Source organism: Hermetia illucens, chromosome 2, assembly GCF_905115235.1.
Source record: "Hermetia illucens chromosome 2, iHerIll2.2.curated.20191125, whole genome shotgun sequence".
In the NCBI taxonomy this organism is placed as follows: domain Eukaryota; kingdom Metazoa; phylum Arthropoda; class Insecta; order Diptera; family Stratiomyidae; genus Hermetia; species Hermetia illucens.
This window is the reverse complement of record NC_051850.1, coordinates 10,044,515-10,061,091: the sequence shown is the minus strand read 5'-3', so window position 1 is coordinate 10,061,091 and position 16,577 is coordinate 10,044,515. Positions and strand designations below refer to the sequence as shown.

The 16,577-nt window shown below is 46.0% G+C and overlaps 1 protein-coding gene across 1 annotated transcript; it reads left to right on the top strand.

Moving 5' to 3' along the window:
- Positions 1-10,297: 10,297 nt before the first annotated feature.
- On the top strand, positions 10,298-15,721 carry LOC119648118 (probable chitinase 10). Its single transcript, XM_038049641.1, has 3 exons — positions 10,298-10,454; positions 11,067-11,704; positions 15,412-15,721. Exons 1-3 carry the CDS (start codon positions 10,433-10,435, stop codon positions 15,673-15,675), a joined length of 924 nt encoding a protein of 307 aa, XP_037905569.1. The 5' UTR covers positions 10,298-10,432; the 3' UTR covers positions 15,676-15,721.
- Positions 15,722-16,577: the final 856 nt, after the last annotated feature.

The window sequence follows — 16,577 nt, the reverse complement described above, 5'->3', positions numbered from 1 at the left end:
TGAGATGGCGCCACCCTGGGGCGTGCCTCTGTTCACAGCTCTGGTCAAGTAGTTGCCTCCCAGATCGGACTGGATTATCCTGGTATTCAGCATGGATATAATCCAATCCGTGAAATACCCCTCCAATCCAATACCGGTCAAGGCTTCCTTGATGGCATTGGTACTGACGTTGTTGAAAGCTCCCTCTATATCCAAAAAGGCAGCAAGGGTATACTGGTTGTACTGCAGCGACCGTTGAACCGTGCCAATTACCTCGTGGAGGACGGTTTCTGTGGATTTTCCTTTGAGGTAGGCATGCTGGGACTTGGAGAAAGGCGTTCTCTCCATAATCCTCCTTAAGTGAATGTCCAGGACGCGTTATAGGGTCTTCAGCACGATTGAGGTCAGGTTGATTGGTCGGAAGTCCTTCGCGGACTCATGACCGCGCCTGCCCGCTTTCGGAATGAAAACCACCCGTGCGCGCCTCCAGGACTGCGGTACGTATCCTAAAGTGATGCAGCTCCGGTAAATCTCAACAAGCCACGGCACAACCCTTTCCTGCTGTTTCTGTAGCATGACTGGCATTATGCCGTCTAGGCCAGGAGACTTGTATGCGGAGAAGCTGTTTATAGCCCAGCCGATCCTATACTCGGTAATTTCCGGTTTGATAGTCTTGCACAGCTGGGGTTGCCGCAAACCCTCCAAGCACGGTTCTGACTCACAGTCATCCTCACTGGAGGGAAAGTGCGTTTGAACCGAGACTTTAAAGGCGGTATCAAATGCCTTCTCTAGAGCCCCGACCTTTGACTCCAGTTCGTCTGTCGTGCCAATCTTACCAATTTGCGCGCCGGAGCGTTTGTTCTTAATTACCTGACCAAACTTTCTCCAGTCGATCCTCCTGGGGTCTCTAAAGGGCTTGGCGACCTTTGCGGCGAGATCTAGACTGAAGAGTATCCAACTGTGGTCAGAGAAGGATCTCTGGTCAGACACTCTCCAGTCCTCCACCCTAAGAATCCCGTTGTCGGTTATTAGGGTGATATCAAGGACCTCCTCCCAACCGTCACAGTTCTCCGAGCAGGGGAAATGAAAGGTTGGTGTACTGCCGCAGTTACACACCGATAGATTTGAAGTAATAATAGAATCAAAGAATGACTCACCTCTTTCGTTGATTTTGGAGCTGCCCCACAGCGTATGTCTTGCATTAGCGTCGCAGCCTATCAGCAGGTTGGCTTTCTTTGTTACTATGGTGTTCGTCAGCTGTTGTAGGCTTCTGGCGGAACTGATCGGTCATGAGCCATGTAAGCCGAGGAAATATACACGTTCTCTGCTCCCGCCTGCTCCGGCTTGACCACGACTAGGTCGCTGGAACTCAGTTCCGGGCGCAGGAAAGCATGCTCTAGGTCTATCCTGATCAGCGTCTCCCGTGCTGTGGAATAAATTAAAATATTTACTTTGGAGCCCTTTGATGGTTCGGTCGCTTCCGATCCAGGGCTCTTGTATTAATGTGATGTCGATGTCTTCCTCTAAGAGGAAGACGAGCAGATTAGCCGAGGGGCAATTTGAGTGCTGCAGATTTATCTGCGTTACCCTCAGCATGATCTGCTTGCGTGGGGGGTTTGTCAGCCCCTGTCGGACCGTCGATCATCATCTCCTCCAACAGCTCGTTGGCGACGTCGATTGGGTCTAGGTCGTCGTCCGGTTTTGCAGAACGGAACACTTTGGCACACTTTGGCATTCCTGACTCCGAACCACATTTTATAATCGGCCTTTTTCAGTGCCTCCAGGCACTCGTCGTTTATGCGGAGTAGTACAGGCTGGCTGTTTATCTGAGGTTCCTCCTCCTTGATAGCAACCCAGTCGTCCATGGGTATCTCGGGGTTGTGAAGGCGCAGGAAATGGACGAGCTTGTCCTTCTCCATGCGGATCTTCGGCAACCAGATGCGAGCGACTGGTCTCCTGGGAATCTCGTCGTAAGGGATGATCTTGAGCTTAACGCCCTTCCTGGCGTCGCTGATCTTAGCGACACACGAACCGAGAAAGTCCTTAGAGAACCGGTCCATGCAACCTATTACGTGGAACCCACGGACCACCTGAGATGAATCAAAGTGGGGGGTGAGTCCCGGGTGTTTGCTTCCGGTCTCCAGGAGATGCTCATAGATCATGCCCGACAGCCTAGCCTCAACACTGGTCCACACCTCCAGCGTTAGTTTGCCGCTAGCAGAATTGCCATCCGCCAGCGCCACACCTAAGTGACTCCTGGCCACGTCGCTGAAGGGCTTCGCAGTACGTGGCCCGTCGGCTGACGGTTGCTGTACAATTTCCTTCGGATGTTGTTGGGCGTCTGCGCTCTTGCCCACTCTGCTCCGCTTCTTATCTTGTTCGACCTCGTCTTGAGATGGATTGCGTTTTAGAGCGATGAGCTTCGCCTTCTGCTCGTCAGCTAGGCGTTTGCTACTGTATTCATCAACAATCGCCTGGTATTTAGCGAGGTCTTTTTCATCCCGCTCGTCGACAGTACCGGCCTCCTTATTCTTAGCAATCTTGCTGAGAATATGCATGGCCTTCTGGTACTGGCTCTTGAGCAGGACACTCGTGGACCTTTGCTTCTTAGTCGGTTTCCGGGGGCCGACATTCTTGTCGGTTTTCGCTTTAGAGGGATCCCCCGACGCTGAGGGCTTCGGGTCAGGAGTACTATGTCTGGTACTCGTTACACCCAGTTTGATGGCAGTGGCTTCCAGGCTGGAATTGAGTCCATGTCTTGGTCCAACGAGTAGTCCGGGAAGAATGTCCACTCTGGCTGGCCCGGCCACCAGGGTAAGGGTCTTATTTGAAACTGAAAGTGCCCAAGGTATTCAGAGTTCGCATACAAGCTCGGAGCGATCAAGCTCCCCATTGGCCACGCAGCCCTCGGCGTATGCTGTTCCACCTTGGTTTGGGGTCCTATTAGCACCTTCTCGGGTGCAGGGAGGACGATCCCCGGCGTCAAAATTCTTGGATTTTCTGAATCTGGGCTGCCTCCCGGTTTGAACGACGTCGACGACGATTTTGCATTTTTTCCATTTTTTACGACCCGGGGGTCGTGGAAATTTTGACTCCTTCACGTGATACAGCAAAATTTTTATTGATTACTGCAACTTCTCAATAAAAATCTTACAGCATTTCCTATTTTAGATGATTTGTTCAACATCTGTGACGATCGACTTATCTTAGCTCCTGATAGCCGCGAGCGAGATATAAGATTTCGATTATCAAAGTGAAAATTGCGACTTGATAACTTTTTAACTACTGACTACATGGCAATCGGTACGTACGCATGTTGATGGCTCTGATAAAGACCTAAGGTTTTAATTAACCTGCGTTTTTGCGAGATGTTTCGCTTCAGTTTAAGTAATCGAAAGGTGCAACAATCATCAGTACGGAGTTCATTGCGTGGAAATTCTTGTACTGCGTGTATCTGTGTTTGTATCTTTATCTTGATGTAGTAAATTAGATAAATGAGACAGTTTTCGCATTGTGATTCATTGTAGGATATTTTATGGTCTAGACATTTCTGCACTTGAATTATCGAATAGAATTGGCATGGCAACTCAGTAAAAATGAAAGACGAATGAATGACGGTATCCAGCCTGACCCAGGCAGGGTTGAGGAGATAAAGAGCTATTCCCTACGAGACTCGGTAAGGGATCTGCAAGGCTCTTGGGCATGTTAAACTCCTATCGTCGTTTCTTGCCCAAGGCTGCTCACCACCAAGTGATCCTGAACGCTTACTTGTTTGGACCCAAAACTAAAGACTCCCGCGAGGTTGCGTGGTCTGCTGAGGTCGTCCATGCGTTTGAGATAGTCAACCCGCAGCTTGTTGATGCAACACAACTGGCATTTCCTCAACCAGATGCACCCCTAGCTGTGTTCGTAGATGCCTCAGATGCCATATGCGGAGGTTCTCTGTTGAGAGTGGATTCCGCGTTGTGGTGCTCCAGCCGGTATCATCACAGACCAGGGAATGCAATTAGACAAGCTTCTTGGCTTCAAATGGCACAGAACTATGCTGGGACGTTGGGACCGGAGACTGAAGGCCACTTTAATGGTTTGTGGCCATCCGCCGTGTTCGCGGTCCTTGCCTTTTCTTCTCCTCGGCCTCCGTTCAGTCCAACGAGAAAGATTCACGGCCGGCCCCGCAGAGATGGTGTTCGGAAAGAATCTGCGCCTCCCCGCAGACCCTATTCAGGACATTAGAGCAGGGTTAAGCGAATCAGGAATACTGCGTCTTCTTAGGAACACGGTTTCGAAGATGCGGCCAATTCCACCGGTCCGATACGCGACGCAGGAGGTCAACGCCTCCAGGCATCTTGAGATGTGTACACAGCAACCACCATACGAAGGCCCTTTTAGAGTTCTGCAACGTGGCCAGCACTCGTTGAAGCTCGATGTCCGAGGCGGGCCTAAGTGGGTTCCCTTATCGAGACTGAAGGCCTTCAACGAGTTGACCCCCATGGGGCGACAGATTCGCCCGGTGACCTCCATTGGCGGGATCACGCGGACAACTTGCTTCGCTCAACATCTGGGGGCGGAGTAATGTGGTCGCACATCCTAGGCGCGAACCTAGGCGCCATGATGAATTCACCTCCGCTGCTGCGGAGTCGTAGAAATAGCTGACGGACTGATATGAGACCGGGCTGACAAATGTCAAGAAGGATACTGTCAACAGTCTTAAGGACACTCTAATTACGTCCGCCGGAGGCCAAGGCCACCTTCAGCTGAGTACAAAGTAACTAAACGTCTAGGAATATTGTGATACAGCAGTATAGATTGATAGTTAACATATAGCAAAGAAAACTGTGATAAATGCGAAAGGAATTGGTGGCTAAAGAAATAAAAATATAAGAACGAGATCTCTTTGAGTTAATGGGGAAAACGCTTGCCTAAAGTACCACTTGTTTGAGGAGAATTGGTCCATGGAATCGACCCATTCTATAGAACAATTTTCCTCAAGTCAGCGGTACTATCCCGCATTAAAATTACTACTATCGTGAACCAAAGGGGGTTTCAGTGAGGAACCAGACGCACGGTTCCCTCAGCTGACCTATTGCAAGTCAAAATGGAAGCGTCTCTTCTCCACGTTTCGCTTTATTCCAGGCGGAAAGGCTTCAGTCGGACCAAAGATACCCTCTGCCTCTGCCGTTGAGGGTAAAATGGCATGGGCCTTCCTCGCGGACTCCGAAAAGGTCCTCGCAAGGTGGCTGCAGTGGCCTCCGGTAAGCGTCCGTCCTAATGCATGCTGCAATGGTCGAGATCTGTTGGCACGTTGGGCAAGATTTTTGCGCGTTTGCCGGGTGGTGGTGTTTAGTCGCGACCTAATATCGAGTACAGGCTCGCTGGGGAGTCCCAGGTTCTTTCCGTACATCAGGTCCGCCAAGTAGAACGAGTGGTAGCACTTGCGATCAAGAAGGTCGTCTTGGGCATTTATTCCGGGTTTCAGGGTCCTGGCTAAGCTTTTAAGCATTTCATTGGATTGCGGGTGGTATGCGGTTGTCCGGTGGTATTTGAGGCCGATGAATTTGCCCAGCTATGCGAAAAGGAAGGATTAAAAGTGCATTTCCTGGTCTGGTAGTCTTGCACTTCTGGCATGCGATGCACTATCTGGACAAAATTAAGGTCCTTGTTCATGGATGGCCAGAAATATTTTGCCCCGATTTGTTGTCCGGATGTTTGGCTGTGAAATACTTTCTTACGGAAATCGGCCGGAATATATGGCCTTAGTTCCTTATCTGAGGTATCGCAGTATATATTGGACGTTGAGTCGAAGATAGGAAATTCAATAAATGTGTATTTGGAGTTGTTCCCAAGGCTCAGAAGAACTGCGTCATCCTTCTATGCCTTCGCGATTGCCGGAAAATCAACGGTGACGGGGATATTGACCTCTGGAATTAGTGACAAAGCGGCAGCAACTACATGTTGAATGTCGAAAATGAACTGGCTGATAAAGCTGAACTACCGAAGTTGGTGAAGGAATGCTTTGTCGGGCTTCTTTTCAAGGATTTGTGTCGGTCTTTTTTGACATTGGAAGCTGGAAAGGTTCAAAATCTACTGCTGGCTCCTGCTATACGAAATGTGAGATTTTTACTCACTAAAACCACCTCCTTCTCCTTCGCTTACTCCGCAGGACTGTTACGATGTTCTCGGGTGTCAAGCGCTCCACGCCTCCGCTTAGTGTGCGGCGAATCGCGTCCTCCACAATCATCTCGCATGTCGGGCAATGTGGGAAGTCGTCACGCCCGAAACGATAAAGGTTTGCACGGTACCCTACGTGTCCGCTTACGAATTGAGTTAGGTCGTAGCTAATTTCACCGTGCCTTCAAGTAATCAATTCCTTTAGTTGAATGATTCCATCTTTTCTGGTACTCCAAAATAGCTTCATTTCGTACTAATTGCCGATTGCACATGATGGGTCATTCGCCAAGATGTCGATGGAGACCATGCCTGATATCACACATGCTGCTTCGTCTGATGTTGTACGGAAGCCCACAATATTCGCAATGCACTCAATCGATATGGGGCTGCGATTTTCCATTTATTCACTTCTAGCTTTAGTACCGATGCCCAGAGTGGAGCTACATAAAGCAAGCTGGAGTTCACAACTCTCGAGATAAGGAGTCGACGGTCTTGCCTAGAATCACCTACATTTGATAACATTCTTGCCAACAATGTAGCAACCCCGGAAGCCTTGGTTGCTAAATTCTCAAGATGAGGCTTGAATTTCAGCCTTTAATAAACCATGACTCCTAGATATTTGAGCTTTGGTTGGAAATGTATTATGTGTTCGCCAATTCTGATATTTAATGACGTTTGCTCCCTTCGCTTGGTGATCAAAACTACTTCGGTTTTGTGCTCTGCGAGCGTCAGACCAGCGTTTTCTAGCTAAAACTTTATTCCAAAAATTGCCTCTTTCGTGCGGGCCTCAATCTCCTCAATATATTGTGCTACGATAGTTATTTCATCATACATTATCCAAAGGAGAAGACCAAGGACTGATCCTTGTGAAACCCCGCAGGTTGTTCTATAAGTCTTAGGTCCATCGTCCGAACCGTAACATAACTGCCTCTCCCGGAGGAATTCTATGACTATGCGCACCAGATATTTAGGAGCCCCCAAATTGGCCAAACCCGTAATTATTTTGCTTCATTGTGCGACCTCTATAATGGCATCCGCCGTGGATCTCCCTGGTCTGAACCCGAATCGCCTTGCAAATATGTCCCCGGAAGCGCAGATCACTTCAACAAGTCTACTTATGATGAGCTTTTGAGCATTTTCCCGGCCGTGTCAAGCATACATAGCGGTCGGTATGCAGTCGGCAGCTCCGGGTCTCGTTTTGCCTTACAATGTCAGCTCCAACGCTACCACCCCCCGAACTGTCCTGCAGCGCGACTCTGGCTGTTCCAAGAACATCGACGACCTTCCCGACCTCGTGACATTCCACAGACAGGGGAAGTGGCGGGTTGGTACACGCCGGTGAGTAGGGTCAACCACTTCGAACACGATGTACTGGTTGCCACTTGCCGAGAAGTCTTCCAGGACTCGTCATCCGTCCATGGATGGTGCTAGATATTCTGACGCAAAAGTGATGTCAGGAATGTTTTCTTCGCAGCCTGGGCGACGAAACGTTGGCGTCGATCGGGTGTTTAAAACTACGAGCTTCTCGGGGTTCTCGTCTCGTTTCTAGAATTCGTTTCACTTTGGAGTCTGGCTGAGGCATGACCCATTCAAGAGCCCTAGAATTAAAATCACCGCCTGCCAGAACATCAAACCGACGCCGAAAGTTTGGCATCGTCTCATTCGGCGTCAGGTAAACCCTAAAAGATGTTATTCCTAAACATTGAATGCAGACAAACCCATTCCCTGGGCCTAGGGCAAAAACATGCAGTCTAACGTCATCCCGAACCTAAATGCCAGCGGTACTCGGTAAGTTGAGATGCCACTGAACCCTGCTCCGGTATTGCTCGCTGACTGGCACTAGATAAGCCTTTACCCTCGCAGGGAATTGCGCTAGCAGCTGGTGAGCGGTGCATTTCGGTGGATGGTAATCTGTAGAAAACGGGTCATTCTATTCGCGCCCTAGCCCTTTCTAGTTTCGTTCTAGAGATTGGACAACGTCCCGAACCTGCGGTTTGTGCGACGCGCCGGGATCCCAGCGGAGACCGCAACTTTCACTTTCAGTGTAGGTCATTGCTTGGTGACTTGCCAGACCGCATCGGCGCATGTCCTCCTGCATGCTGCATTGGTTACCTCTGGACATTTACGCCTTATTGCCTCCTCGTATTTATAGAGAGCATATAGGTTCTAGACTAGAATCGAAAGGCTTCTCACCCAGCAACCCTTTGACCCGCTTTGCAGAACGTACTCTTGTTAGTTGTCTTCAGGTCTAGTTCAATGAGGACTTCGCCACCCTTGATTTTTCATATGCAAGACAGTTCTGCTCCGTTATCTTTGAGTATCATCTTGTAGTGAATTTGACTAAGGACTTCCTCAAAGGTCTTGCTTTCCGTCAGCTTAATGAATAGAACCGGTCAGAGGGGGTCAGAACTAATTACTCGGGTACCTCGGGGGTACCATTCCCTATATCATAAGCGACTCCTTAAATGTCGCTGATGACCCCTGAGAGAGATGTTAGGAATCTCATTAGGACCAGGTTCAATATGGGTCTTAAGTTTATCAATGAGGAACTCAGCTAAGGAAAGAGCAAGCAAATTGGGTGATTTAGAAAAGTCTGTGCCTAGAAGGAGTGTAGAGGGGGCAGGGGCGAGGAGGTAAATACAGAAAAGAAGTAAGAACAGAGTCGGTTACACGGTTGCTGTGGGGAATTGGCAGTGCGTCCAATCAAATTGATGGACTAGGAGGATTATAACAGTTTCTAATAACCGCGAACGACGGTGGTTGAATTGAGCAAGGACGGTGGGATTTTTGGAAAACGGAAACTTTATCAGTCGAAAGTTTCTATCGGTTTCCGTGGCTAACCAAGAAGGGGCGTAACAGGGGAGGAGATAGGAAAGGATGTTGCGAAAATGACTAAGAGTTTAATCGCGCGTTAAGTTAGATAATATGCAATTCTCGTTGATCCTATATCTAAGTTATGAGCGTTTTGTAGGTCGCTCTGCAGAAATTGATTTTTGCCTAGGATTAGAGCTAGACCTACAGAGGTCCGCCTCAAATTTAGGAGCTGATTGGTGAGCCTCGATTTTGACAAACGGGGATGTACAAGAAAATATCTAGATGCTCGAGGAGTTTGGAAAGGAAGAGATCAAAAGTGCGGTCCAAGGAGTTTTTGGTGGTATTAAATTGCAGAGCAGTGTAGAGTAAGTATTTATAAAAGAAGAGAGTCGCAGGGAAGAAGAGGGGGTAGTTGCAAGAGATTGGGAGGTTTTGATTATTACACAAATTGACCATGGATAGGTTAAAATCGTGATGAAAGAAGGGAACCTGCTAGGAGGAATTCGATGGGAAGGTGGGAGTGACAATGGATAGGTGGCACACTGCGAGAGAGTGACAACTTCAGATGACCGGGAAGTAGGCCGGTTCATAGTTGTAGGATAGTGGAGGAGAAGTGCAAGCTTTTCGGAAAATCGTGGAGCAACTTGAAGTATAATACATTGCTAGGAAATAAGAGTGATGGCCCTTAGGTACGGTTGACGCCCTATGTCTCACACAGAGGTTTATGGAACCATATATAGTACTTGGACGCTTTTAATAGATTCCAGAAGTTTTTGTAGGTTTTAAAAAAGTACTTTAGGGTTTTGGAATTGCTGCTGAGTAGTCATTCGTGCCAGACTTTCATACTATTCACTAAAAAGTATCTTCTATCTTTTAGGCAATTGATGCGTCACAGAGCCAGGTACGTTTCCCGAAGTTAGTTTTATTTTGTAATTGGGAGTCTCAATCAATCGAATATGCACACGACACGTGCTGGTACCCGACTATTACCATTCCCAAGAATCACAATTACTTTATTACTTCCTAGATAAAATCCATTCTGGTTACTTCCAATTGGTGTCATCGTTTCCCCTGCTCTCATTCCAAGTGCAAATGACCGGGTTATTCACATTTTCTTATTTTCAATTCATATGTTGCCGACATGTTTGTTCCTCTGAGGCTTGGCAATGCATTACAAAGGTTTTCCATTATAAGGAAATACCCAAGTAGCGGTGAATGATAAGATAAAAGAACCTCCCAAACGTTCTAACCTTTGTTGATGACGGAAATGAAATGTTTTTAAGAAAATATTGTACTTTTGTTGGGTTTCTGAAGATAAAAGTCGTTGGGTCTTTTCTAAATAATTTTGGGTCGAGATTTAAGTCTGAATGAGGACCTGGAGGAAGGTGGAGCTGATTCAGTTTTGTAGTTTGCTATGATAGTGTGAGGAGTTATTGAAGTGTTGTGTTAATAATTGAGTGGAGAATCTAAAATGGGTCCCTTTGCGAAGATATGTGAGTAATGGTTTGATTTTCACCTTAAAAGTTGAATTGTGAACAGTAACGCTAGGGGTATGGATGCACTTCTAGGCCCCATAAATATAGTCTCGATGAGTTCCAAATTGCCCACTTAAAGTAAATAGAATTTGATTCAAAATGTCTATACCAAGTTTCTTGTTTGATACCCAAAAGGGTATCTGATTTTTGATACCCAAAAGGGTACATAATTTGTCAACTCCGCGCTAGTCCAAGGGATTGGCTGTGTGATGGCGGAAGTAGATTATCTATAGTCCCACGAATTTTTGTCCCGGGTTCCAGTTACGGGCAAGGATATTTATGTCTAGTTTTGTGCTTGTCCTGTTGTTGCAGGCCTATCATTTGCACAGTATAATGAACTGAATTTGAAAAAAAAAAATTAATGCAAAGGAAGGGATAAGAGATAGAAAAAGAAATGCAGCGGCAGAACGATGGTCGAGTTGATTGACCGTCAACTCCTCGATATCGTTGCCTTGGGCTCGAATCCTCGTTCGTCATGGACGCTTGTATTCATTTGTGTGCTGCGACACTGCTGTAGGCTTACCACTTGTGTGTCTGACTATCATGACGAAATTTCTCCTTTTTCCACAGTTCTCATATCATTCACGTTGATAATCCTGGAGTCGTGTACGGTGTCCGGTGATACGATTGGAGAATATTTATGCGAAAATCAACCACCGAATACTAAACTTCAGCATCCGGAACACTGTGATGTTTATTTGATATGTGACAACAATAGAGCGATCGAAATGAAGTGTCCATCAGGGATCATGTTCAATCCTAGAACAAATGAGTGTGATCCTCAGTTCAAAAATTGTCCGGCAAATGCCGGCCACCGTGGTGATGGAAGCGACTATGATGAAGATGATGATGAAGATGACAATGACGATGAGGGTGATGGCGAAGAGGATGAAGAAGACGAACCGAATGAAGAGGAGCCTGACAACGAAGACGATGAAGCGGAGGAAAAAGTTGAGGAAAATGATGATGAGGATGACGAAAGTCCAGCTGTGGTGAAACCGCCTAAGCAGAATCCGCCAGCAGCGTCGGAAACCAGTGGATGTCCAAAAGTTGATACGGATCAAATAACGTTTTTGATGCATAAAACGGACTGTTCTTTGTACTTTCTGTGCTATCATGGAAAACCGATTCCGTTTCAATGTTCGATGGGAATGCACTGGAGTAATGAACAGAAGAAATGTGTCCCTAAGGAGGTTTCTGAATGTGGGGTAAGTTGTTTGGAAGTTTCGATTAATCCGATTTTTAGAAAAATATTAAAATTAAGAATGCATTCACATCTATCACTAATCCTCTCGCAAGAACCTCAGAGTCGATATAATATCGTTTGTAGAATCGCTCCGAAATCTGTCAGTCTTGCAACTCGTAAGAAGGAACTATGCCTGCCGAAGACATTCTCTGTTCTAGGGTGAAGAATAGCATACTCCCAACCTATGGACTATGGACGATGACTTTCAGGAGGTTCATCAGCTTTAGGTAACAACGCTAGTATTTGGTGTTCCTATGCACAGGAAGATCCTATTTACCAAACAGGCCTCAAAACAGCTTGATAAAAAAGTCTGGCTTGGATGCTTTGGATATTACTACCACGGCTGAAGGCCTTTGGCAATCGAACATATACTTCAGGGGCCATTTACCCTGAACAATTTTCAAGAGGAGGTGGGGGCAGATAATTTGTCTGGCCTTTGAATCTCGCCATTATAAGCCAGTCGACGGTAGACAAGCACTTTTACCCCCTACTCAGTTCTATCCACCTTTATTCAGGTTCGCTTTTTATAGCCATTTGCAGCTGGTAGTCTATCAGAGCATGTTTTGAGCAACGCTACAGTAATTGAGGATTTTGACTCAACCTCATTTTTCGGCGGCAGTTAGAGCTCTTTTTAATTTAAGATGTTTATCGCTTTCATCCTGCCGTTTAGGTCCCCCTTCTCATTGCACGGCATGTACTTGGTATCCCTCCAAATGTGATCACTTTCCCCTCGCTGTTTGCATCACTCAGGTCGATCAAAAGCACATGTACATTCTCTCGGCAGGATTTCGTACAAGAGATACCTATAGCATTTGGTCTCTAAGGCGATAGGCCACCTATTCAATGTTTACCTTCCCAAGGTCTCCGCCGCCATAAGCCTTTTCAAGGCCGACAGTAGGTGCCCCCTGTGAATACTGCAGCTTAAATTGTTCTGCTGTAATAGGCTCTAGGTCCTCCTACTGGGTAGAGATTTCATGCTTTGGGATACCTAATTAAATTTTTCACTTGGTTGTGGAGGCACTTACTTTTGTTCTCGCGAGACCTCTTCAGCTCCAGCATAGGAGTTTGTCTTCGGAGGACATATTGTATAAGCTAGAAATGGTAACCGACTCAGAGCTTTTTCCGCTCGGCAACCTTCGCCCAACCATCACGTTGGTTTTGGTTGAACCTCGGTTTCCTTGCTGGTGCTGGTGTTTTATTTTCTTTCTGGGCTTTAGCTTGGTTCTTGTAGGCTGCCTGGGTGTTCCTCCTCCTGTTGTCGTGGTCTTTGATTTCTCCGCACATGTGTCCAAGTCGAAGTCAATCTTTTCGTCAATAGTTCTTTTCGGCGCTAGAAGAACACACATTCCTAGTTCTTCACATTATGTGATGTTCAGAAAGCTCGCTGGTCTACGTGCCTTACCGTAATAGATATTGAAGAAGATCTTAGATCGCCGACTTACTTCTGGTATTTTTATAGGTTTATTATGGCTTGTAACACCGATCCTTCTCCCCTGGGGGTATCGTTTTGCGCTTTTGTTATGGGCGTTCAACTGAGCGTCGGTCGACGTTTAAACGTCTCCTTTTCTAGGCTGGTTATATCATTAGAGGTTCGGGTTGCCAAGTTGCCCACCACAGAGGCACTGAAGTCGAGGGATTTTGACGACCGGGAGTCTGTTTGTCTACTCCCAGAAACCACAGTGGGTGTTCGCCACAGCACCGCTTTCCTCCGAATTGTTTATTTGACATCTGATTCGAAGAATCACTGGATGATATCGGTCAAACTCTGCTTGTTCTTCTATACAAATCTAGTCTCAGTAGCTAGAGAAGCCTTCAATTGGAAATGCTTAAAAATTTCAAGGCTGTCTTACCCATGCCATTCTAATTCGGTACTAGCGCTTTCGGTAATACTAGGTATTGTCTTTAGCCCACTTTTGGGAGAGATCATTCCCGAAGCATAGTGCAAGGTATAATACAGACGACTTACGAGCTCATCCAGGGTAGACTGATTAGAGCCAGTCCTGGGAGCAGCGTAACGTAAAGTGGTGACAAGGTGTTATTTGTCCCTTATATATATTTATAAATACTACGTCAGCATGAATCATTTATTTACTTATTTAATTTAACTGAAAATAAACAGCGAAAACTCCAATCAATTATTGTCGTCATGAGGAGGAGAAAGCGAAAAACTTATCCTACGTTTAAGACTACTTAAAGTAGAGAAGTTCAAAGGACCAAGCAGTTCTGCGCTGTAATTTCGGCAAACTTTAGGAATGGGGGAATGAAAGTAGACTTCGAGCTCTGCGAAGGGCCCATTGACAATGTCTGCGCTACGTGTGTTATAAGACGCAGGACAGCAGGTGATGTCGTCAGCGGCGGAGTAGTCCATCAGACCCGAGGCAAGCTTAAAAAATGTGCATAGATCCAGATAGGACCTACGCTATTGTAGAAAGCGGAGGCGAGAGGGGCAGTCCACACGAGGGAAGCTTTTCTTAAAGAAGGCGGATCGGGTGAATTTACGTTGCACATTTTCAAAGGCAAGACAATCACAGTTACGAGAGGGAGACCAGATCACAGAGCAATACTCGAGGGTATTCCTCACGAGGGAATTGAAGAGAGCTAAGGAGGGTTGAATGGAGTCAAAATTAGAGGAGGAGCAAAGTTTAAGCCTGACAATTTTGCAGCTCGATTGATGACATCGAGGCAATGTCAAAGCGGAGCTTATTGTTGAAAATGACTCCGAGGTCTTATATTCAGGACAAGAGTTGCATAGTAATAGATTCAGGAGTAAGATTGACGAGGGAGAGCTCGATTTTTGGTTTCGGAATTGAGGGAGTCGTGAAACCATATGCCATCTGTTTTTGAAAAGTTAGATTCTAGTTCGAAATAGAGGGGTCCGTTGACCAGAAGCAGCGGGAGAAAGTTTCTACCAAATTGGTTCCGTTCACCATCAAGTGGATCCCTCAATCCCAAAACATTGTCAGCCATGGTTTCAACGGTTTAGTTGGTCGTTCAAAATTAGTCCCCATTTGAGTCAATCATTGCTCAATCTCGCATCTTCCAATTTGTGCTTTAAAATTAGCGTTTCCAGGAAGTTAATCTTCTCAGAAGACCTGGCAGCAAACAAAAGGCTTTTGGTGCCTTTTTTGTCATAAAAACATAGCCATAAGCTGGTTGATGGCTCCTTGGTGGGTGCTGTCTGCGTTAGCAGGGGTTGGAATTTGCTTGCACTTCTTGACAGCCACTGCCTCCAGATGGGGACTTGCGGTAAGTCAAGGAAGAACTGACCTTCCTACAACAAACTCGATTAAAAGAGTGAGCGTAAATGGGTGACCTATAGAAGACCATGCTGTCAGACTCCACATACCCTACAATTCGCAGAGAGGGCAGACCCCGCCTAGCTTTAGCTAGAGGCAATCATAGGACACTAGTTAAACAATTCTTTGGCGACTCCAAAGAGATCTCGGGTGGGGGAGCTACTATTCTTCGTGAATGCTACGGCGGTCTCTGGAAATCTGAGTCAACTAGTTTCTGCTTTCCTTCTCTTTTTCCACAGTAATGGCGGTCTTAGGCGGTCTTGAGCCCTTTGGAGCTACCACTCGTACTTACCTCACTACCTTCATCCCCAAAGTCATTCAAATTTTTTAACACTTTAAAAAAAATAATGGAATACTCCTAATCCTTTCACAGGCTATATCCCATGGTTCTGAAGGAGGTTGTCCCCAACGAGGTATAAAATTCATGCCGCATCCAAATGCATGTCAAAATTTTATATTCTGTCTGAATGGCGCTGAAACAATTCAACGTTGTGAACCGTTTTATCATTGGGACGTGAATGAAGGTAAATGCAAGCTGAAAACAATGGCGACATGTTATCGCAATTTACGTCAAGCCATTGATACAAAAAAATTGAAAAGCGGTCTTAGAAATAATGATAAAAAATATATTCTCTAGATTTAATCACTATCATTAATAATTCAAGGAATAAATTTTTAAAAAATTAATTGTTGATGTTGGTATTTGATTTAGTCGATTTATTTCTTTTAACTCTTCTCTTTTAGCTCCTTTATTTTGACGCCCCTCTTGTAATTCCTCTCTTTAAACTTCTCTCTCCTCTCTTTTATGTTCAACTCCTCTCTTTTATGCTTTTGCGCAACATGATACTGATATTACTGGTAAGTCTTCTTAATTTCTTGGAGCCAGTTTTTAATTGATAAGGGAGGTGAGAAGGATCAAGAGGTTTTCCAAAACAAAGACGGTCTTTGTCATCGTACCCCATCTACACAAATTTTGGAAATCAAAACTACGACTCATCTTACCTTATCTCAGCATTCTCCTGGATTTACAGGTGACTTAGAGCCGTATGTCGCATATCTGGATGATGAGGTGGCATACCAATCACCTTGAGCATGGGTGCGGACTCGGCCCTCCTAGAAGAGAGAAAAGAAGAGAGAAGTATTGTATGGAGCCTTTGTAAAGCATTATTTTAAAATGAGCGAAGCGACGACTAGTGGGGAAGGGTCTTTGAGACATGCAAAGTCAAAAAAATCATGAATTAAGGTGAACCTGACATGCCATAATAGTATTTGACTATTACTGAGGAACTGCTTCCGAGATCCGGGTCTTCGGTATGTTCTGTCGATCAGGCTGAAGGAGTAGAAAAAAATCCTACCTTGCAGTGCTGTTAAATTGAGTAAAGCCCGGCGAAAATCAGGTATCGAAACTCAGCTAGCGAGGATGGAGGCGGGGGTGTTCTTTTCTGGTAATTTTTGAGACTGCCAGGATTGTTGTGCTCCTGAAGTTACTGGGGAAGGATAGAAGTAATGCTTGGGGGTATAGGGCCATATTTCTCTCCT